At 38.0% G+C, this 22,463-nt stretch overlaps 2 protein-coding genes across 3 annotated transcripts; both read right to left on the bottom strand.

Moving 5' to 3' along the window:
* Window positions 1–250: 250 nt before the first annotated feature.
* On the bottom strand, window positions 251–8,193 carry LOC145894756 (uncharacterized). Its single transcript, XM_082983402.1, has 15 exons — window positions 8,143–8,193; window positions 7,483–7,719; window positions 7,217–7,318; window positions 6,690–6,832; window positions 6,175–6,330; window positions 5,607–5,753; window positions 4,622–5,223; window positions 4,218–4,370; window positions 3,550–3,658; window positions 3,119–3,270; window positions 2,363–2,593; window positions 1,804–1,943; window positions 1,041–1,321; window positions 765–883; window positions 251–591 (listed from the first exon to the last, which is right to left on the bottom strand). The coding sequence occupies exons 1-15, from the start codon at window positions 8,191–8,193 to the stop codon at window positions 251–253; spliced, it is 2,964 nt and encodes a 987-aa protein (XP_082839528.1).
* Window positions 8,194–8,565: 372 nt separating this feature from the next.
* On the bottom strand, window positions 8,566–15,163 carry LOC145894315 (uncharacterized). Of its 2 annotated transcripts, none has more exons than XM_082982859.1 (10): window positions 14,831–15,163; window positions 14,611–14,690; window positions 14,381–14,496; window positions 13,457–14,183; window positions 13,043–13,142; window positions 12,749–12,849; window positions 11,972–12,030; window positions 10,928–11,031; window positions 10,591–10,713; window positions 8,566–10,129 (listed from the first exon to the last, which is right to left on the bottom strand). In XM_082982859.1, exons 1-10 carry the CDS (start codon window positions 14,931–14,933, stop codon window positions 10,002–10,004), a joined length of 1,641 nt encoding a protein of 546 aa, XP_082838985.1. In that variant the 5' UTR covers window positions 14,934–15,163; the 3' UTR covers window positions 8,566–10,001. The 2 variants fall into 2 exon arrangements, with proteins under 2 accessions (XP_082838985.1, XP_082838987.1); XM_082982861.1 differs by having other exon boundaries at window positions 8,566–10,126.
* Between the last annotated feature and the right edge of the window lie 7,300 nt (window positions 15,164–22,463).

Below are 22,463 nucleotides of genomic sequence, written 5' to 3'. Positions count from 1 at the left end.
CCTGTTTATACGGTAATCTTTGTAAAACGAGTCGAACGCCGGTTTAGTTATGCCGGTGACTGACTAACAAGCCACATAGACCAGATATATTGATTTGTATTATGCGAAGAGCTGAAAAAACATCACTGCACTCTAGCATTCAAAGGGTTTGTTAGAACAAGCAACAAAACACAAGGACGCCAGTGACAGCGGCTGCCTAAAATATTGAAACCTTTTTGCTCAACATGGGCCACTGTGTGTATGTAATAGCCTATGTTAAGCCGATATAATCGTCGTCAATCTCGGAATCGTCGACACATTGACACGTTTTTCTGCGAAGAAATTTCCCATCAATTTTGGGAACGTATTGCGGGCAAGCAATACTGCACTCTACATAGTGGTTTAGTAGGCAGGAATGGAGTGAACCGGGCTGGAACAACCTCCCGTCGGATTCTCCTGGGGTTTTTACCCACAAATAAGCATCTAGACCGTCGAGTTTCCCGTTGCCAGGGTCACACGTGGCGTTCACATCGCGAAGAATGATGAGACCTTTGGCATCGGCTCTCCGGCGAAATCTCAATGAATTTCCGCGCTTTTGCGAAACCAGCTGGTCTACGTTTAAATGTGTTTATTTTTGTCAGGTTAATAATGTTTACGTAAACATTGCTTTGTTTCAAATCTTGAGACTGTTGTGCAAAACAAATGGAATCCGAAAAACTGTATCGTTTTTTCACAGGATGTTTTACAGCAAACAACGTCAACACGTTATTCTTCAAAATAATTACCTGCTAATCGATTGTAAACCTTGAGATTGACCTGTTTGGAACCTTCCCTCCAAGCCGGCAAGTGGCCTTCAGATACTTCAGGTGGGTCGTACTTACAGTCATTTATAGCTTCCATTGGTCTGCGTAATATAACATACCGTTTATTTTGCTTTTTAGGGTTTAATGTCACAAGTTTTTACGTCAGAACAACAAACATCTTAATTCTTGATGCTTTTCCTGTTTCCAGCAAAAAAATTGTGCTGTGTTACATAATCAGTTCTGCAGTATTTCCCTCACCGACTAGAAAACATTCCACCGTTCCGTGACGTATCGATGATGTAATGGAGCCCGGTGCGACAATAGAGTGCGTCGGCGACGTCGGTGGTGAGACTCGTGTTCACGTACGAGCCGACGTTGATCGAAAAACCGCGAATCTTGCTCTGCAGCTGCTCGAGGACCCCCGCCATATAATCCAGGTTGACTTGCCACTGCAGGAAAAGGGGATTCCCCGCGTCGATGTAGACCCACGAGCGTTTGAAGACGCGAACGATCACCTCGATCCGCTCGAAGAAGGCGAACTGCATTGTGACGTCATTGTCATCGCAAAGGTCACAAATATAATATTCTTTCCTTTTTTTATGCACGAGCTTCATGCGATCTACACAGAAGCCGGACGGGTCTACTTTCAATAATCATTTTTGCAGCAAATTCATCAACGCTTTCACCAAAAATTTACGCAATTTTGTCTCGGTATTGTGGTTTGTTATATTTCTGAAGGGTTTTGTTTTAAACTTGCTTGTTGTTTTAGCGGCTCTACAAAATCCTGTAGGCTGTTGGCACGTTTTGATTGGATCGCCTACATTCGTGTTAACCATCACATTATTTGACTTCAGAGTATGTTGATTTGCCATTTTTATGTGCTCACATTTTTCCTTAAAACAGAGCTACATATAGACCTATAGTTGATAGTTCTGTGCGGTGTCATTCATCGAATGTCAACATGAGAGAATGTTCAGTTAATTAATAAGTCGAAATACACAAAATACATAGATTTCAAAACCTGATAGTTTATATTCCAATACTTGGCCTCATAATTAAAGGTGTGCATTAGAAGGGATGGTTCCATTACAATAATGGAGGGAATGTCCTTTAACTCCTCTACGTACATCAGCATACGTGTGTCATATTCCTCCCAAGTATCTGCACAAAAATCATAGTGAAATTCGGTCAAATTAAATGGTTTATCTAACGATAGTTCCATTGACATGACTACCACATGGTACTTTTTATTTATTGTAATAAATTACCCGCCAGGGGGCGCCGCTCGCTCTATTAATGCACGCGTCAAAAAAGCCACGAACGTCGCATTTCAGCGAAACAATTTAAGAATTTAACACAATTCAACATCGGTCAAGCGCCCGACCCGTGTATACCAAGAAAAAAACCTGATCGGGATTCGTGCCCAGGACATCCTGGGTTCAAATCCCAGTGTATGTTTTTCTGCGCTTTTAACGATTTAAGGGTGAGGTCACTTTTTACGATGTTCGTAGCATTAAATGCATATATTGAAAGCCGGTCGCCTTAAACAAACCGACCAGTGCTTCAACATGTCAACTAACCGATGTTGTTGTCGGGCAGATAGTGGCTGATTTCCGCGTTCAACACCAGACCTTTCTTCGGCAAAAGCGCGAAAACCAGCACCGGGATGGTTTTTTCGTCGCATGCGTATTTCTTGATTTGTTCGATCGTGTAAAAATCATCTTTGACACCGAGAAGCCAAAAGGCGTTCCGCTCCACTTCCTGCCCTGTCACGTGATCTTTGATTTTGGCCACTGTAAGCCGGTGGACTCCTGAAAAATGTGTTAAAATTACGCGTAGTTTTTGACGTATTGGCAACTTGATGCAAAGAAGTTTGTATGAAATGAAATCACAAGCTCTCCTCCAACCTTCTACATATTATCTACAACACGTCGCAAAAAAAATCACGAGACTTGATCACATTAGCTCTTCGTATTATTGTTGGAACAATGTAACCAAGCGTTCGATCTAAATGCTTAATATACCAATAATATTTGGAGGCGTTTGCTCTTATCCCAGTCGCGATATAGTTTCAGCGTCTTCTGGCCTATTACTTTATAACGGAATCGACAGAAACTTCTGGTAAAGTTTGCCTTCCTGATTGGGTCAAAAGTGAAACAAAAAGTTGGTTTCGAAAGTAAGTTTCGCAAAAATAACTTCATATGTTGTGGCGGTGACAATTGGTGGTGGACGTATTTAGCTCGTTTGTCCAAGATAAGGCCTTTCACTATACGATTCGACCATATCTTCTTGAGACATATCTTCTTAGACAAACAAATAAAATATTTGCTATTCACCCAGTTCGGCTTCATATGCGTGAGGGCAGTTGTACATCGAGCTTTGCTTGTGGATGAGGAACGACTGGATGACGATGAGGCCGATGCAGAAGCAGCGAAGAACCAACTGGGCGTTGCGGAGAGTGGCCAAAATAACTCCCGGTATTCTAACTCTGCAGGAAGATTTTTACAGGAGATTGATTGGCTTGTTTCACATTGATGTAAATTACTTTCAGTTGACAATTTCAAATACAGCACGTTCGGTAACTGTGCAAGACAAGACTGTTTCTCTAAAGCAGCAGAATCTATCGATTAGATATTGTCCTCATATCAGCGACACTTATTCAAAAATATTTTGATTGAATTTTTGTTCAATACAAATTATGCTTCGTGTTGTCATAGCAATGCGACACATGTAGAGATTTCTTATCGTGAGGCAAGCCCGACATTACCTGTAATAACAGTAGATGACGACTCCCACATATGGAACCATTCCCATTAACGTCCAACATATTCCAATCATCGCTGTGTAGTAATTCCGAATATCAGGGACTCGTATTGCTGTAAAACAGGAGAGATCTGTAGTGTTACAGAGCTTGCTTTGGGTGTGCAAAAACTAAACAAATATTCACAGAAAGTTTTCAAAGCGCTGAACTCATGTGTTGGTTGACTTATTCTTGACATCTTGTAAAGATATAAAAAGAGTAAGCGATACTGCTGTCCTTTGGCGCCTGAGTGTTTGGTAAACAGCTGGCACTAATCTAAAGACTAGAAAACACTTATTTTGTACAACACTTATCACGCACAACTATTACCCTTTACTAAACGGAATGTAAGGGGTTTGAATACAAGAAAAGCTTGGAGGTAAAAATATTAGGTCATTTCTTCAGAAAAAAACAATAACATTTTATAATTTTTTTTGTAATAATAACAAACAAAATAGTCAATGCCAGCATAGTCGAAAATTTCATGATACATACGTTTCGATCGTTGTACCACAATAATTTTCAGTGTAAAATGCATGCGAGCTGGCAAAGTTGGCTATTTTGTTTGTATTGAAAATTTACAAAACTTCCGAAGTTTATTTTTTGTTGTTGTGAACTCAAACTGTAGAGCGAACCTTTGGCGATCGCGTACACGATTGCTGCCACGTAGATCGACAACATGAGGATCTGCATGAAGCACAATCTCAAATCCCTCATCCTGAATCCGACTTGTGTCCTCTCAGTCTCCCCATCCTTCTTCTTTTCTGTCGTCTCAAACTTAAGATCACCTTATGAAAATAATCAAGAAAACTCAGCTTCTTTTTACAAAATATTATATAAGGTAGAAAATTATTTACTTTGGTTACGTGGGTTCGAACAACATTCTATTCTAATTTCATTTTCGAGCATAAATCCCCACAACGACGCGCGATTTTAAGCACATAAATTAAACTCGAGTGAAACACTAGGATTTGCGAGCAGTATTTAGATTCAGTGTCTATATTCGGATTCCACCCCGCACATTCTTAACTTCAATTACCTCCAAAAATCTTGGATGCCAGGACAGCTTTCAACGAACTAAAAAACGTGAGCCAGAAATTAACGGATGCCAGTTCCCCATTCCACATGTCCTTGATTCCGAATCCGACGGGAGGATACAAGAGGATGACGTTGCTCATTACGTAGTAGACGAGGAGGCTCATGGCAAATTCTGGGTTGATTTTGGAGATCGGCCAGAGATCAAAGAAGATTGCCCAGACTGGGATCAACTGGAAGATGGGAGTGGAGATGGCGATGCAGATGTAGTTGAATCCCAAAGAGCTGTAAAAGACTCTCTGAGGTAAGCTGAGACTACTCTTCATCAGAGGAAACTCGTCGAGGAAGATCTGCATGTTTCCTTTGCACCATCTTCCTCTCTGCTTAAAGATTGCCCCGATCTCATTGGGAGCTTGACCAACCGCGAGTATCTCGTGGTGATAAGCAACTCCCCATCCCAACTCGCAGAGACGAAGAGAGAGGAGCGTGTCCTCCGTTAGGCATCCAATAGGGAGGTAGCCTGCTTCTTTTAGGGAATCGGATCGGATGACAAAGTTGGTGCCGCAGCAATTGACCGCTCCCCATCTGTCGAGTGATGGTTCTATCCTGCAGCACAAGATTTGTGTAACAGATACTCTTCCCGTAAGTTTAACGATGTTAAAGCGTATTGACGGAATATTACGTAGTCCTACAGAAGAACAACATTATCTAAAGAAAATGCAGGCGAAATAATCAGTTGTACAACACCCCAGGTCAGAGGTTTTGGCCGTCGAGACGCACTGTAATGTCGTTTTGCTATTGTTGCCACTTCGAAAATATCTAATAATAATTTTAATTTTGTTCCTCGGTTTCTAAACAAGGTTACGAGCTTTATTTCATTTGACATTTCCACACTGCAAAGCTAGCCGTTACACAAACGATGTTGAAACGGAAACCTCTTCATGGCAGTTAGGAACCACTGCCGCTCTAAACAGACATCGCCCAATAACCTGTGAAAGAATGAAGTGTTCATGTGATCCCACATGTCTTCATCAGGATTCACGTTGTAGAAGTGTTGCGGTGTCTGAACAAGGGCGATTGGTTTTCCATTATTCGCCTCCGAAAACACGGGTAGGACTTTCAGCAGGAATTCACGCCTGAATGAGTTAAGGTAAGGAATGAACAAACATATTATTACATACGTAAAATCAATGCAAATGCCCTTTTAATAAATGCCGTTTTTACATTTAAAAAAAAACAGTTTTCGAAACCGACGCACTGTGGATATGCTCGACGGTAAAAATATTAAATATTTATGTCTCTATGTACAAAACGACCATCCCTATATACTAACATAAATTTCAATATCAGTAAATTTTACAAACTATGCCTCCAGACACGTTTATTAGGTTGTCTTTCAATCGTTTTTTCAAACCTGCTGTTCGATATTTTTTTTTTAAATTAGGTGATTGTCACACACGAAGGGTCGCGGTAAATGTTGTTCAACTGAAAGGGACGCGAGCAAAAAATACTGGAAGGCCTCGGTTTAGCAAAATCTCATTCAATGCTAATGATTACTTCGGCATAAAGTCGGCATCAAATACGACCACACATTCATTTTCCGGGTTTTCGTCATCGTATAAGTAGTGGAGGATGTGATTAATGTTTCCAGATTTAGCGTGATGTGGCCTTCCTGCCAGCTTCGGTCGAGCCACGTAATGCAAATAAACGCATCTAACGAATACAGATAAATTGTGTTTATTGTATTCGATTTGAAAACAACGATACATCTCACAGGCCAAGTTCAATGATTTTACGTCAGAGCTTTCACAGCAAACGTTTAGCTCCAAGACATACAGTTTGCACTAAATTCCTGATGTAATCTTCGCATTTTGAAAAAATCAATTATAAAACTAATGTAGCCTATATACATATACAGTTAAAATTACGAGACAAAATACGGACGGATTATGAATAAATTTGCAACTTTTATTCAGACCGTTACACACTGCTTTTTAAATTGCGATGCATTACAATCATGGTCGCTCATATATCAATGGAACTTATGGGTAGACCATGTGTTTCGAACCAACCTTTTTGTCCTCCTGGACAGGACCCATTGTTCAAGTTCGTACCTGGCTCCGTCATCGAGGACATATACGTGAACGTGTAAACCCGGGGGAACGTGGAGGTTGATAATTTCCCGAATTGTTCCAGACACAACTTCCAGTGGTTCCTATATATGGAGAAGTACCGAATTTTAATGACGAGTTATTGATCCCTCTATAACTTAACCTCGTCGCTACAAAAGTTGAACACTAACGAAGGTTTTATAAAATGCGGAAAGACAAGATTCATTAAAAGGTTGTTGTTTTACTAAGAATAAATATATCATCGTTTTGTTGATTTAAGCATAACGTTGTGATGAAATATGTCAGCAATCCCCAGTCGGCAACATAAGTAATAGCACTACTGATTTTTTTTAAGTTACGTGACGTCATACGGAGAAACGTGCATACAAGACTCATCAATGTTTATTACAAACGACTTCAATGTCGCTACATATATACTCTCATGACCTATGTCCGTAATAAGTGTGGATAAGAACAAACAAACTGACCTCAAAGGTGGGAATAAGGATTCGAGTCGTGTGAAATATCGAATGTTCCTTCTCGTCCACTTCCGGCGGAGTTCGGGAATACCAGCGCCACAGACACAGGCCCTGGAAAGTTTGGTTCTAAGTTTACTAATGTTACTTAGGAAAGTAAGAACGCCGTAAACGGAAGAAAGACATTGTGGAATAACATTCCAGTACACGATCTACAAAAAATACCAAGTAAAGAAAGAGGAAACAATCGACCCCAAATGCTAATAAACTGCACTTACGTGAATGATCAAAGCTGGTGCTGTTGAAACCTCAAGTACAGCAATGAAAGTGCAGTAAAGTCGATTGATCCCGGGCGCGTCCAACGTGAACCACAACCTCACGTACATGTAAACGGCGAAAGAAACCAGATAGATAATAAAAATCAGCCTGAAGACGAGGTTTCTGTGCCGGGGAATCACCTTTGGTACTGGGTAACTGGCCTCACGTATTGGAGCTTCGTCCTCGTTGTCGGACAGCTGTGGACAAATATATTGCTGGCTACTTAGCTGACAAGAAGTCACACCATAGCTGCACTGATGAGACTCATTAGGTCGGAACAGTGGCCCTGTCTGCAGCACACTATACAAAACATTATTTGCTCTATTGTTTATATAGGTTGTAAAGGTTAGACAGTGCCTTCTTGGGCTTAGGGATGATTGGGTCTTTCCAGCAGAGTTTTTCGCTTTTGGTTAATCGAGGCTTACGGCCAACAATGGAACATATCACCCTTAATCTACTATACGTGGCAGTGGGTTTGAACTTCCATGAGCCGATAAATCGTCACTTGTTTTACATCAGTAAGCGGGCATTACTATTTCCTGCAATTGCAATTATTTTTTTCTTTGCTGTTTGTACATCGGTTAAAGGTTGGAGCCAATTGCAAATCCAGTAAGTATTACCTCTTCCATCACAAAATCCGGTTCGCTGACCGTGTCTTCTTCCTTGATCATTTTCTTGGCAGATTTGGAAAACTTTGCCAGAAAGTTTCTATCAAAAGCTACTCTTGACCTTGCAGTTTCCAAATAATCTATTTATTTCACTCAAAAACGTTCTTTCGAGACTGTTTTATTAAAACAGTTCACCGAACAATAGTTTCCGGTGGTGGTCACATCACCACGTGCGGCAAAGCCTTTTTTCCTGTCATTAATACGATTGCGGAGGCAGCAAAAGCATGTGGTTGACAGCGTTCATGCGACTACCTTTAGATTATTTGATCAACGGAAATGTCGAATACATCAGATCCTGGCACTGCTTGCATTTACAGAGTTTTGAAATGGGTTTAGCCTGCAATAGATTTTCGACAACAAATTATCAGATAATGACGTAATAAAAGTTTTGTATTCACATGATGACGTCACGTCAAAAGGATATCGAAAATACTGATATGGCAAAATGTTAGTAAACGTCACCGGGTTAATATGTTGAACTAGAACTTCTCCGCTATGCTTTGTCATGGATTATGAGAGGTTTAAAGTGGGGCGTTCAACATTTTTTGGCCCCAGGGCCACATGCGGTTGGAAAATAACTTTCCTGGTCATCCGAACAAAAACTATTAGTTTCCATCGCGCTTTGGTTAAAAAACAAAATCATAACAGGGAAATTGCATCAGCAGGATGCGGGGCTTGGTACATGCTGTTGTCGTTCCATCATACAAATTTCCTAAATATTGACGTGTCCGCATGCGGTGCATGTAAATATAATCGAATCATCATTTTTTTTGTCGAATGTTACGAATAATTAAGCGACCTTACTGTGCAATAATTGGCATGACAACAAGCTGATAGAATTAACATGGAGCTTAAAATTTCAGTACCTATGAACGCTAGAAACAGAGGCGTGCTCTGGACCGAAACCTTGCGGACGCACCGATGTAAAAAAGAAATCCGCAAGGTGTCGCAAACATGGACGATTCAAAACACAAGGCACCGTTGGTGTTTACACAGCTCAAAGTACAACAGAAATATACAGAGCCATACATTCTGACTCATCGTAGCACCAAAATTTTATAGAACCTTGAAAAAAAGCGCGAAAAGAATGCGTTAGAATTGTGACGTGACAGCACGATTATTACGTCACAAAATCATAGGGTGTAAGGCACTAATGTCACAATGACCGTTGGCGAAAAATTAAAACAAGCATTGACGCTGTTGTTCATACACACGTGGTTTACATATCACACATATATAATGTAACGACATTAAGTAGTAAAAAAATGCAGAACGCTTTCCACTGTGACAAATCAACATGGTTGTGTTCAAACAACGGCCAAATACTAATTAACGTACTGCAGGCATAGAAAAAGTGTTTTGTGGGGAAGTTTTAAGTTCTGTGAGTTAGATGTTTGGTCCAACGTATTTTGTCAGGAATTATCTACTGGAAGGAACACACTTTAGTTGGTCCGTATGAACATGGATGTAGTTTAAGCACATGATCATTGAATTTCCATGCTTGAGTGATTAGAATTAAAATATCTCCGACATTGAGTACAGTTGCCACGTTCTTAACCAACTGTTCTTGTTGAACTCTTTCTACAACTAAGTGTCTACATTAACATTTCAATTAGCAAATAATTAACTTAACTATAAATTGAGGTTTTTAATTGTGTGAACATTTCAATATGGCCTTTCTTACTTCAAAACTACCATGCTTCTTTGGGTGCTAAATTGGCAGATAGCAGTAGCTATGCATAAATTTTTAAGCTGATTTCGATGTAAAATGATCATGGCAGTGTGTGGCAGGTTAGCAGAAGGTTCCAGAGTCAGACCCAAACCCCACCAGAATCACTAGAGGACCCAACAATGGGCATGGGGCGAGTATGACCCCGTTTTGAGGGTGACGATGGGGGCTTGTATGAATCATACGATTCTTTAGGTTGTGGAACTTCTGCTGGAATATAAATGATTGTGTTTAGGAATAATTTCAGTTATAACTAAGAAAATGATTGGCAAGTTACAAAATGCTTTCATGTGAATGTGACATTGGATTTTGTCAAAACCATATAAAAAATTACATACTGATTATGAATGGTTGTCAAAAATGTAAACTACGTAGAAAGTCACAGCTACATATTCCTCTTATTTTCACATGCAAGTTCTTGCATTTATACAGTTAGTTGAAGTGAGTAAGTTAAATTATGACAATGGCGAGAGGTTTTAAAACATAAATTCTAACAACTCAGTAATATTACATGCAATAGGCCCCACTGCGTAGATCACAGCTAACATATCATGATCATTAGGTTTGCAGGTTTCCTTATAAATTCAAACATTGATGTTTGTCCACACAAATTCTTTCACTTGGTGTTAAATTACCTTAAAAACAGTGAACAAAAAATATTAATAGAATACCTTTTTCATCTTCGGGTGGTAAGACTGTGACCTTTGACCCCGTTTGGCGTATAAACTGCTGTAGATTGACTTGTCGCAACTCTCGATTTAACACTTCAAGTTGTGTTTTTCTCACAATTGATTCTGATTTGAAAAACACGAGTAATTAAAATCCGATCAATACTGCAAGTCCTATGTCCAAACAACCAACAAAACACTGGCCATTTAATAAGACAGTGGAAACATTCATGTATATACTTATTTTTTGCTTTAGTTTTATGCTCGTTTAACAAAGCATGATATATAGAGGAACATTTATATCCACTTGGGAGTAACAAAACAACTATTATAAGTTTACCTTCATCTCTTTGTTCAAGGTTGCGTTCAACGTTTGCAATTTCCTCTGTGAGTTTGTTCATTTCCAGTGTTTTCTTCTGTATTTCTGTTCTGGTTTCGCGTTGGCTAAAACGTAAAAAAGAAACCTCTATTTATCTCCCACTAAAAATGTGATGATACGCAAGACAGAATATTGCAAATAGAAAATGAGTCCGCGATGTTCAAGGGTTGATAGTTCAAATCAGACCAGAGGAGCAAAATATGTTTTATAACAACCGGTGAAAAATTGTAAGGTGTTGATAAAAATTGACATTTTTTGTGTGGTGCTGGAGCAACAAAACCAATTTCTGTTTGTGTCATTTTTTAATCAGTGGATGTTAAAGTTTGATGTAAACATGTTTGACTTCCATCTAAGGAAATATTGGGGGTATACTAACTTGTCAATATAACAAGAGATACAGTAATTGAATACACACAACACAACCTAAACTAATATCAAATCAACGATTTTAACCTGTAGTTGTATTGCAAGTCCAATGAAGACATAAAAATATATTAATAAAAATTATTACCTAAAAGCAAGTATAAGTGCCTAAGTATTGATTAGTGATGACGAATACAAGTGCGCACCCACATACTATGCTGTGGATAAAAGAAAGGGTTTACTAATTGCTCATGGCAATGTGGTTAACAATGGAAGAGCACATGAATTTGTGCGCTAATGACATGGTTTAAAGGATGTGTAAACCCAGGCTCCAGCCTAAACACACTTGAACAAAAAGCTGTGATTAATAAGAGATAAACTTAGTGTTAAGAGGATTGTGTGACATGGCACACAGTACCACGAGACATCTGATGCATTGCACATGTGTTCAGGTTAATGTGATTTTTTTATCAATCAAGTGACATTAACAACTTTTTAAAGTTGTTTTTTGTCAGTCCAGACTTACATTTTTTGTCAGTCATTCTTCATGTGTTTTTGTAAATTCAAATAATAAACAATTATATGACCAATGTGAAAAATACAGAAGAAAAACTAAACTCCATAGTTTTCACATGAACTTACACATTAAAAAGTTTGTTCTGGGTTTCTCGTTTCTTCTGATTTGTTGCTTTTAATATTTCCTGCAAACAAAAAATAAAATATTTCAGTGACCTTCATAAGTAAGGATTAACAAAATTCCCTTGTAAAAGTGCAAATAACCCATATTAAAGTTTGCACACACAGCTTGGGAGTAACAGTTCAAGATGTGGATTGTTGTGTGATAAAGAAGTGAAACAATAATAAAACACCAGGGGGCATTGCAACAGTTATTCAGACAATGCTTACAGAAGAATACTCCACACCCCATTACTTTTTACACTGATTTAGTGACAAATCACTGATTGTATGCAATCAACTTTTACAAATACACAGCGGAAAAAATTATGCTTTTATATATTATATACATGATTAAAAAATGTGTTTAAATGTCAACAACAAAAAATATATGGTGTAAACACTATGCACACCTAAACCAGGAGTTCCAATTTTATTTCGTTTTTCTGGCCTTAAATTTGCCTATTTATATTGTATGTAGACCAAATGATTCTATTTAATCCATATTTACATTAGCTTGTTGGCCCCCAAAAAACTAAATGTGTAGCAAAGTCACCATAGATTTGATATTCTTGACATAGGCCACAGTACAGGACATGGTGGGCTGGATTTGGCCCTTGGGACAGTCAGTTTGACACCAATGGCCTACGCTATTGTCTGTTTCAGACACACAAGCTGGGTTCCCAGGCTACTATTACATAAATGTAGATTTGTCAGATCGCAAACAAAATTATCACTAATTACGTCATTAAGAAATCCGAGCTGTTTTTCTATTTCTTTGATCTGTGAATTCATTGAAGTGATTTCCGACTGCAGCTTGTTGCTTGTGCTTTGTAAAGTTGAATCTAAAAGTGTAGTTTACATTATTGTAAAACAACATTTATGACTAAAATTTGTGCAAATTTCAGGCTTTATCCCAAAACCCTGTTAGTGAAATGTTTATAATCATAATTTTATATTTATTACAGTTCAAGGGTTTGGGGACTTCTTGGATTATCAGGTACCAACTAAAAGTATTTTAAACAAAACTTTGCTTACTTTGATCTTCTTCATTAGAAAGTTGATTTTCAATGATGCTTTCATTAAATAGTTTATGTTCATTTTGTTGCATTTTTGCTTCCAACATATCAATTTCATTCTGTGAAAGGATGCACCTTAGGTTATATATTATATATAACACTAATTTGGTTATGTCGAAAACATGTTGCATTTTAACAATAAAATCTTAAATATATATTTAGAATAGGAATATTCATAGTGTGGCTGTGTGGGTATATATGTATTTGCACACTTTATATTATATTTGCACACAATAGGTTAACGACCCAGACAACTTATGTATGTATCATGTGATACATCAACTAAGTAAAGAGAATGATGCACGAGTAAATTTGCTAAACAAACTTCAGCATCGCAAACAACTACACTGTAAATGAAGAAAAATTTCACTACCTGAGTATTCACTGAGGCATGGGACTTATTTTCCATGGTCTGTTGGAACTTGTCCATTTCTTCCGTGATGGTTTTCAAGGTTTGTGTCTGCTCTTTAATGTGATTGTGCTGCTCCAGAACCAAGCGAGTAAAATCCTCTTTAGCTCGTGCTGCTTCTGTTGCTTTGATAGAAGCTTTGCTTGTGGACGTGGTTGCCATGGCACTGTCTGGACGTGTCTTTACTGGCGATGCCGGAGTGCTTGAACTGTTCGTCCGTCGATGGTGCAACTGGTCAGGTGTTTTACTCCTGAACTTGCCGGGCTGTGTAAAATGTTTGACTTTATTTTCGTTGAGATTTATTTTCCCAATATCATTCCTCATTGGAGGAGGGACAAGTGCTTTTTTTTTGACACCAGCAGCAGATGGTTCATCGTGTCTGAATGCAGGTGGAATTAGGCCTTCTTTCTTGACTCTGTTGCTTGCTGGTGTAATTTCCTCCTTCGTGGACTCCACATTTGAGCTGGTATTGTTTCTCAGTGGTGGAGGAATCAAAGCCTTTTTCACAGGTGGCAATTTTGGTTTTTCATTTTCAACTGTTTTGTCAGTAAAATGGTCGTTGTGGTTTGGGTGCTTTAGTGTGTTGTCCAACGAAGAATTTGCAATGGTCAATGATTTCCTTTTGGGCTCCTTTCTATTGAGCGTGCTATCATTTTTTTGTCTGTGTTTCAGTTGAGGAGGAAGACTTTGTCTAGAAGAAAGTAACACATTACATAGTGACGGCATCGCAATAGAAGAAATACAGCAATTAGTAACTTTAACAGAATGAAGAAATACAAAAAATTACATAGTAAAACATTATGCATAGAATTTAGATTTAAGCACGGATGCAATATAAAAATGCATGCACACACAAAGTTTAACAATGATAATTTGTTGCATGCAAACCTGTAGGTGGATCTTTCTGGAGTTATGATACTGTCTTGCGTACTGACACTACTTGCACCAGTTCTACGTAAAATAAACTGAATCTCAGTACTTGCTTCACCAAGTTTCGACAGCACCTGAAAAAATTTGGAGAAAAATAAATAATATATATATATACAAATATTTATGTGCTTGACTATTTGTGCATATGCTAAACGACACTTTAATTTGTTTAAAACATTTTTTGATACCTGAAGAGGCTTCTCAGAGGGTGGAAGCATTTTCTCAATATTTCTTCTCTGCTCAACCAAAGTGTATCTGCCGGTACGACCTGAAAATACACAGCTCAGTAATCAACAATTAAAACAAGTTTTTAAAAAGATTTATACAACTAAAAAACACAAACCAATTGCATTTGTGCAATAACTTTTACTTACACCCAAGGTTAATTGTGTATTTATATATATATACCTGTAGCTTGTGCCAGCGCAATCACTACTTCTTGCACGGTAGTCTGCTCAGTAATTCCACACACGACACGCTGAATCCCATCCACCCATACTTTGAGCTCCATGTTACAAAAAATACAACCACTCAAGAAATAATTCGTCCTCACGAAAACTCACAAGGTCATTCCTGTACTTGTACTGGCCTAATTGTGTCACCCAATCATGGCATACACATCTTTATCAAGCTGGAATTCTGCCCTGTAGTTTCAGTGGTGTTCTTCGTAATTGAAGAGTTGCTCAGAATATCCAAAATGTTAAAACTGTTGTTGCCTTACAGGCACAAACACAATTCAACAACCTTCAAGCAAAAAAAATATTTTTGTTTTAATATTAACAACAATAATAACTTCATGCAACAGGAAAAGACAAATACACCGATATACCAAATTGGAAGGTTTGTAATTTGCCATTAGGATTTTTGTTCAGTGATCATTGATTGTGTACACGATGGAAAATTTGATAATTTATACAAAAGTATATGTTAATGGTGCAGACTAGCCAATATTCACATGTACGAAATTCTTTTTTTCTGGGCAAATTGGTTGGCTACAAAAACTGTCAATTGTAATATATCGACCTTCAACAATTTAATGCAGCATTCCATCATTCTCACAGAACAACACAAATAAACGTTTGTTGAATCATATTAGTAAAAAAAATCCTTCAGAGAACAGAACATTCAATGACAATTAGCCTACTTCGTCATTTTTATAATTAAACTAGTATTTTGCACAAAAAAGGGGCAAGATGTTCAAATAAGGGCAAAAATGACTAAGAAAATACCAATTCCTAAATGTTTTGCAAAACAAACCAACTATTTTTACAGCTAGAAACTCATACACTACAAGAACTAATCTACATTCCGTCAAGCTGCACATAACTTTGAAGTAATCAGTGACGATTATGCGTCATACTGTGGTATTACGCAATGCTATAATCTCGTAAACACCGCACACTCCCAATCCAAAGCCATTTAATTTTTAACTTTCCTTTTGAAATGCCCGAAGGCGTTTTAATTGTTTTGAGCACAAAATTCCTACTGAACATAGAAATCACATTTCGAAATTTTTGGGTGGAGGGAAAGTTTTTACTAATAGAAAATTGATTCTCAGTAATATCAGATGTTGGCATGTTGCAAACACAAAATTAACAAACAAGTGAAAATTTACAGACACAATACTAGATAATTTATTAAAGCAAGGAGTAACGCATGTGGTTTAAACTAGTGGATAGTGCAACCGAATATATACGATATGATATACCACAAAACTACAATTATACGTTTTGGTATTTTTTAAAAACAAAAAAATTAGAGGCGACTTTAACAACTCTCTGAACTGTTATGCGAAACACACATCAGCGGAAGCGCTCAGTTGGAACTTGGAACCGAAAAAAGTTATTCATAATTTGCTTGGAAATATGTTTCAGTCGCTGCTGCTGTACTCTTATTCTTCCATTGCATCAAACTCCTCGTCAACTCCTTTCAGTTTCTTTCTTCTCCATTTTTTCCTAATTTTGGGGTTACCAACTTTTCCCAGTTTTGCAAGCTTCGTTCTTTTTACTTTCTTGCTCGACTTTTTAAGTTTTTTTTAGTCCTTTGCTGAATGCGGAACTTTCTCTTTCTTAAACTTTTTCATTTTATCGCCACCTTTTGCTTTCCCGAGCGATTTGTCTTTTGTCAACTTTCCTTTTTTTTCTTGCCTTACTTGAGACACGTACGTGTTATAAAGACGTCTCGGCTGTGAGACTGAAACGCATTTTGCTGCTTGAAGCAAGTAAAAAGATGCGAGTTACCAGACGGGTTTTCTGCGTGTTATCGTTTATACAACAAAGGACTATATCGTAAGGAAACAATATTAAGCCTCCCCTACAAGCGTACATACATTAGCCAACGAAAACAATGCACAGGTAAACCCATTGTTAAAAATGCAAATCATTGCAATCAATAGGAGTCACACAAAATAAAATGTGGGGAACGGTAGGCAAGTGGGGCGCAACCAAGTGGTCCATTTTGTCAACAAACCCAACCGCTAAGTTTTGCTTCAGAGTAAGACGTTTATGGAACGGATATGTTCCCCCGGAAATATTAAATGTAGATTTGCAAAAAGCTTCATATTCACAACCTCAAACAGAGTCCGCACACACAGGATAAAATAAAATATAGCCTATTCATTAACAACTTACAATTGAGAAAAATTGATCAAAAAAAATAGAAGTGTTTTAAAATTAAACTCATTTCTACGAATCGTTTTCTGTTAATAAGCTGATTGTAAATTTGAGATAAAGGTTTATATTGCAAAATAAGTTGCTGCTAAAACCGCACTAAGGAATTCGCACGCTCAAATAGAGATCGCATTTGCTGAGACACCAGGACGCGAACAAGAAGGTCAAAAAATTGTTTGTCGGTCGCACACACGAAAACTACCGTCGCAGAACCGCCAGACAAACGTCGTTAACTGTTCCAGTGCAGTGACGGTTTCTGTTTAATCGGTGAACTTTATTGTCGTTTGGTCATTGCTGGGAATACAACATGGCATAGAAAATCTTTTTTACAAAATCCAATTAAAATTATAAATCTTGTCATACTAAAAGTTCGCGAAAAGCATGTGTTTGTTTACAAAACAAAGAGGCTTGAGAAAAACTACAGAAAGTAGTTTTATTAATTAAGCAAATAAATATCTTACAAATGTGAAACCATAGAACGATGATCTTTATAAAGAAGCGTTGCTTGATCATGACCTTCAAAGGTTTTTGTAAACAGTGGACGACCGGTCTTACTGTCAACGTAATCTTTGTACGAAAGGGATTTGAATGGCGTGAATGACAACGAAAGCGGCACTTGTATAGATTGATTGCTTATTGCCAAAAGTATTTGTACTTTGCAACCAGCTTTCACGACCAGTTCTTCCAGTCGCTTTCCCATATTATGCAATAATCCACCATGTTGAAATTCAGGAACAATGCAGCAAGGTCCAAACTCCGCGAACACATTTGTCTGAAATTTAAGGAAAAAATTTTCTTCAAAGTTTTCGTAAAATCTTGTCAGAGCCTGGCACTTCTCTGAGGGCTTGAAACCTAAGCTTTTCGGATCTTGAACTGGAGTTACCTGACATTTGTTGTGGTGAATTGTTGCCAAGGCTAGCGCTACCACAGCGCCATTTTTTCCTGTAAATCCAACTGCCAGGTTCTGTTTTAGGGCGAGCAAAGTACGATGTTTATGAAACTGGAATGTTTCTTCCGGGGATACTTCAGCCATTTTATGAACATTCTCTAGGTTTGTGTAATGTTCCTTAATAAACTTTAGGACGGCAGCTAGATCCTTTAAGGAAAATCTACACTCAACCAAAGTCTCCATGGCTTGGGGTTTTCCTGTGTACTGTGCTGATGAATACTCTTCAAATCTTTAAATCCAAAGCAAATCTTTCATACGTTCCATCTTGCAAGACGCTGTGGTATTTAAGTAACCGAGTCACTGTTGATCTTGAAAAGTATTAAACTATCCAATAATTAAGAAAAACGATTATTTAAAGCTGGGTTGGCTACAGGCTGACATACAATACATTGTCCACAAAGCTTGCCAATCCAACCTTCCTTGTCCTAGGATTGTTTGTCTACATTGAAAGTACACCTTATGTCAGCAAACTTGGGCACTACGTCCAAGAACTTTTTTCTACCTTGTTACGGTTCAATAAATTTAGCAACTGAAGGGTGTCCATGGGTTTACATTTTCAACGAAGACTCATACATTTTCGATAGCAGGCGACTGCCATAGTACCACAAATCATTTATGAGGAAGGACACCACAAAAAGACAAACACAAAATACCTTGTTCACTATTTCGTCGAGTCAGTTTAAAGTGCTGCGCACAATTTGTTTTTCGACTGTACCAAAAGATGTGTAGGTGAAGTATATTGACCTGATGTCATGGAACTGCGAGGCACGTGACTGAAAATGTTCGATATTATATCAGAACAAAATATATTTTGTTACTAATTTACTGGTGTATTTATAAAGGTGTTTTATATATTTGTTTTTTTAGAGATGTTTTATGCTTCCGCATGATAAGGCACGATCGCCTCACTTCACAGCTCCTAATTTGGCGATCACAACTATCGTATGGAGATCATTAGGTTCACAGGCATTGCAGCCAACCTAGTTTCTTTATATGTATTTTGTTCAACATTTATACACGAAAAAAAAACATAATGTTAACAGCAAAAAACGGATATGAGCAAAAACCATACGAAATCGTGATGACAAGTATTACAAACGTCAAGCCATTGGACGGTGGTCTTTGTAGAGAAGCGTTGCTTGATCATAACCTTCAAACAATTTTTTAAACAGTGGACGACCGGTCTTGCTGTCAACGTAATCTTTGTATGAAATGCATTTGATTGGAGTAAATGATAAAGAAAGTCGGACTTAAATAGATTGATTGCTTATTGCCAAAAGTATTTGAACTTTGCAACCATCTTCTACAGCCAATTCTTCTATCCGCTTTGTCATGTGGTGCAATAAGCCAACATGTTGATACTGAGGTAAAATGCAGCAGGGTCCAATCTCTGCGTAGACGTCTGTCTCAAATTGAAGGAAAAAAACGTCTTCGAAATGAACGTAAAATATTGTCAGAGCCTGGCACTTGCTTTCAAGCATGGCGTATCAAGGAATTAACGTAGGCCCAGGCGACTCCCAAGCAACCAGCTTTAATTTTCTATATGTTTAAACTTCAATCGTCTTTATATGCGCTGTGATTCACAAATATTTAATTGTGACACATAAAAAAAATCTGTGCAGGGTTTCCATGGGTCTTTGGGGCATAGGGATGCGTCAAATATTTACGCGCAGTGCACTTTGGCGAGAAAAAATGACCTGACGTCATGATCAGCACCTCGCCAAGCATTGCTGTTGAGAAAGGGTAGCTGTTGATACAGCATGGGTTCGTTTGCAATCTCTTGTCGTGGGTTCCTGACCCAGTACTTACAACTTTGGCGTAAATACACATTCCCTTTACTTTTACCAATTTAGCATTGGGCAAGTAAATGAATTAACGTGACTGGATGAATTGCTACTTGAACAAGACACATAAAAAAGCATTGTTTCGCAGATTTTGCCCAGTGCTTCTTGCCAATGATTAACGCACAGGCCAGTAAGTCTCTTCTGAACGTTTATACTAAAACGGATATCATCAAAATCCCACAAATGTTTTCCATGTTGTATCTGCGAGCAAAACACGCGTTTCTGTCAATTTATTGTATTTCATCAAACTTTAGTCTTTCGAAATGTCAACAAAAACTAACAAGGAACCAGAGCAACTAGGCTGATCCTACCAGGGTACAAAGTTGCTTGTGTTTACTGACTATCAACCCTGCTGGCGAAGTGCTGGACTGTGGGGACGTTTCACACGCATGTAACGGACAAATGCGTTTTTAGCAATGTAAGACTGTTGCACACTACCTACATTTTAGGTACAAAAACACCAATTAATCTCGAATGTCATACTCTAATGGGATGTGATTTCCATAATCGATAAACAGGAGTAATTCCTTTATTAATTTGTTTCAGTTTTAGTCTTCCCCTTGCCCAAGGTCAAAGGTAAAACACACACAATTCTCAAGGTCAAAGCTAATACATAATCCACATTATCCCGAAGAATTACCGTGTTATTTTTGGCGTAGGTCTTTGTAAAATAGCGTCGCCTCATCTTCATCTTTGACGTTGTTTATAAACAGAGGTTGACCAGTTTCACTATCCACATAATCCTTGTACGCAATGCTTTTAATTGGAGTGTAACCGAGGGATACAGCAGTTTTGCATGAGAACGTGTTTATCGTGAGAGCAGTTAAAAGTTTACAATTCTGACTGACGATCAACTGCTCCAAAGAAGAAAAAGTTAGATGAAGAAGTCCTTTATGTTGAAAGCTTGGAATTACACAGCCAGCTCCATACTCGGCGTACACATCGGTGTTGAACTTGGAGAAAAAGTCTTCCTCAAAAAGATTATAAAACCTTGTAAGAGCTTGGCACTCTTTGGAGGGTTGAAATCCACGCTCTTTCAAAATAAGATCCAGCTCAATTTTTGGACGGTCTCTGGTGTGTAACGTAGCCAAGTGAATTGCCACCAGGTGATCTGGTTTTTGAACAAGACCTATCGCAAGGTTTTGCTTCAGGGCAAGTAAGCAACGGAGTTTATGGAATTGATATGTTTCTTGAGAAGAAACTCCAGACATTTTGTGAACTATTTCCAGATTTGTGTAATGGTTCCTGATGAATTTGAGAACAACGTGGGTATCTTTGAGAGTAAATCGTTTAAACTGAAGATTAAACATTTTCGTAAATGATTAAATACGCCGAGAAACATCGAACTAAGAAATTTCCTGAAACAAATTAGACGCAAAATGTTTAAAAACAAAAGTCAGATATTTTTCGTATTAAATCGCACAAAATTGCAATTTATATGGTCAGAGACACTCACACTAGAATGTGTTATTTATTATCAACTTCCTGTAACTTTTGCAACACTGCTGCCACTTTGAATATCCACTGGTTAGGACTATATACACTCCTAAACAAAAAACTTCTTCCATCGTGGTGTATTGCCTTTTTTAACAATCTGTACTTTAATGTAGATTTCAACTACCCACCTTCTATTTATTCTTACCCAAGTTTATGTTACAGTGTATGTTAGACTCCACCTGCAACAACGTAATGTTTTTTTGGGGGTACTTTTTTCATGTTTTGCTGAATGCCATTTTCAGGAAAACGTAAGCGATAAAAGAGACTGATAAAAACGTTCTATCGACACCAGACACGGTCTGATGTCTGGCCAACACACGTAAAATATGCAATGCCTTCTCTTTTAGTTTACTTGTTGTGATATTATATCAATATTTGATTATAATCAATATTTACGGTAATATTTTATCATGGATGTGTACGTTCCAAAATTAGGAGAACATTTCTGACAACTTGACTAACAATTTCTCAAATTTTGCTCAAAGCGCTGAATTACCTACTCAAGTTCCTGTACTTTCATTGATATCAACGAAAATTAAGACGGAAAGTTTTTACTTATTCCAGTTCTAAAATGCTTTTTGTTGCTTAAAGTACATATGACACAGTCATGACAAATTTGCATAAAACTGAAAGTACAAACATGTTTCCAAAGGTTTTCGGTTCTAAGTTAAGTAAAAAGAGTGGAAACTGCACGAAAAACAGCGGCGACCAAAAATCGTTAACCTTTCGCTGCAGCGAATTTCACGCCATACAAAGCGCTCGTATCAAAAAATGCATTGTTTGCATAGGAGAAGGCGCCTTATATTGCAGATATCGAATAGTTTCAAACACACGTGAACCCACTAATTATGTTACCTCAAAGGTCAGGACAAGGTTTTACATCACACAAAAATATGTTCCTCTGGCGTCACAAACCAAAGGCTTATTTGTCCCTGATTATCGGAAGACCAAAGCGAAAAGCAGCCACGACATTACTCTGTACTTCAATAAGATGTGGATGGTTGGGTTCTTCGCTCAGTGACATTACATGACGTCATTTTGGGTGTGACGACATAACTTTAACCTCACCTTTGTGACATTAA

Source organism: Ascidia mentula, chromosome 3, assembly GCF_947561715.1.
Source record: "Ascidia mentula chromosome 3, kaAscMent1.1, whole genome shotgun sequence".
NCBI lineage: Eukaryota > Metazoa > Chordata > Ascidiacea > Phlebobranchia > Ascidiidae > Ascidia > Ascidia mentula.
The sequence above is the reverse complement of the archived record's forward strand: the minus strand, read 5'-3'. Positions and strand labels throughout refer to the sequence as shown.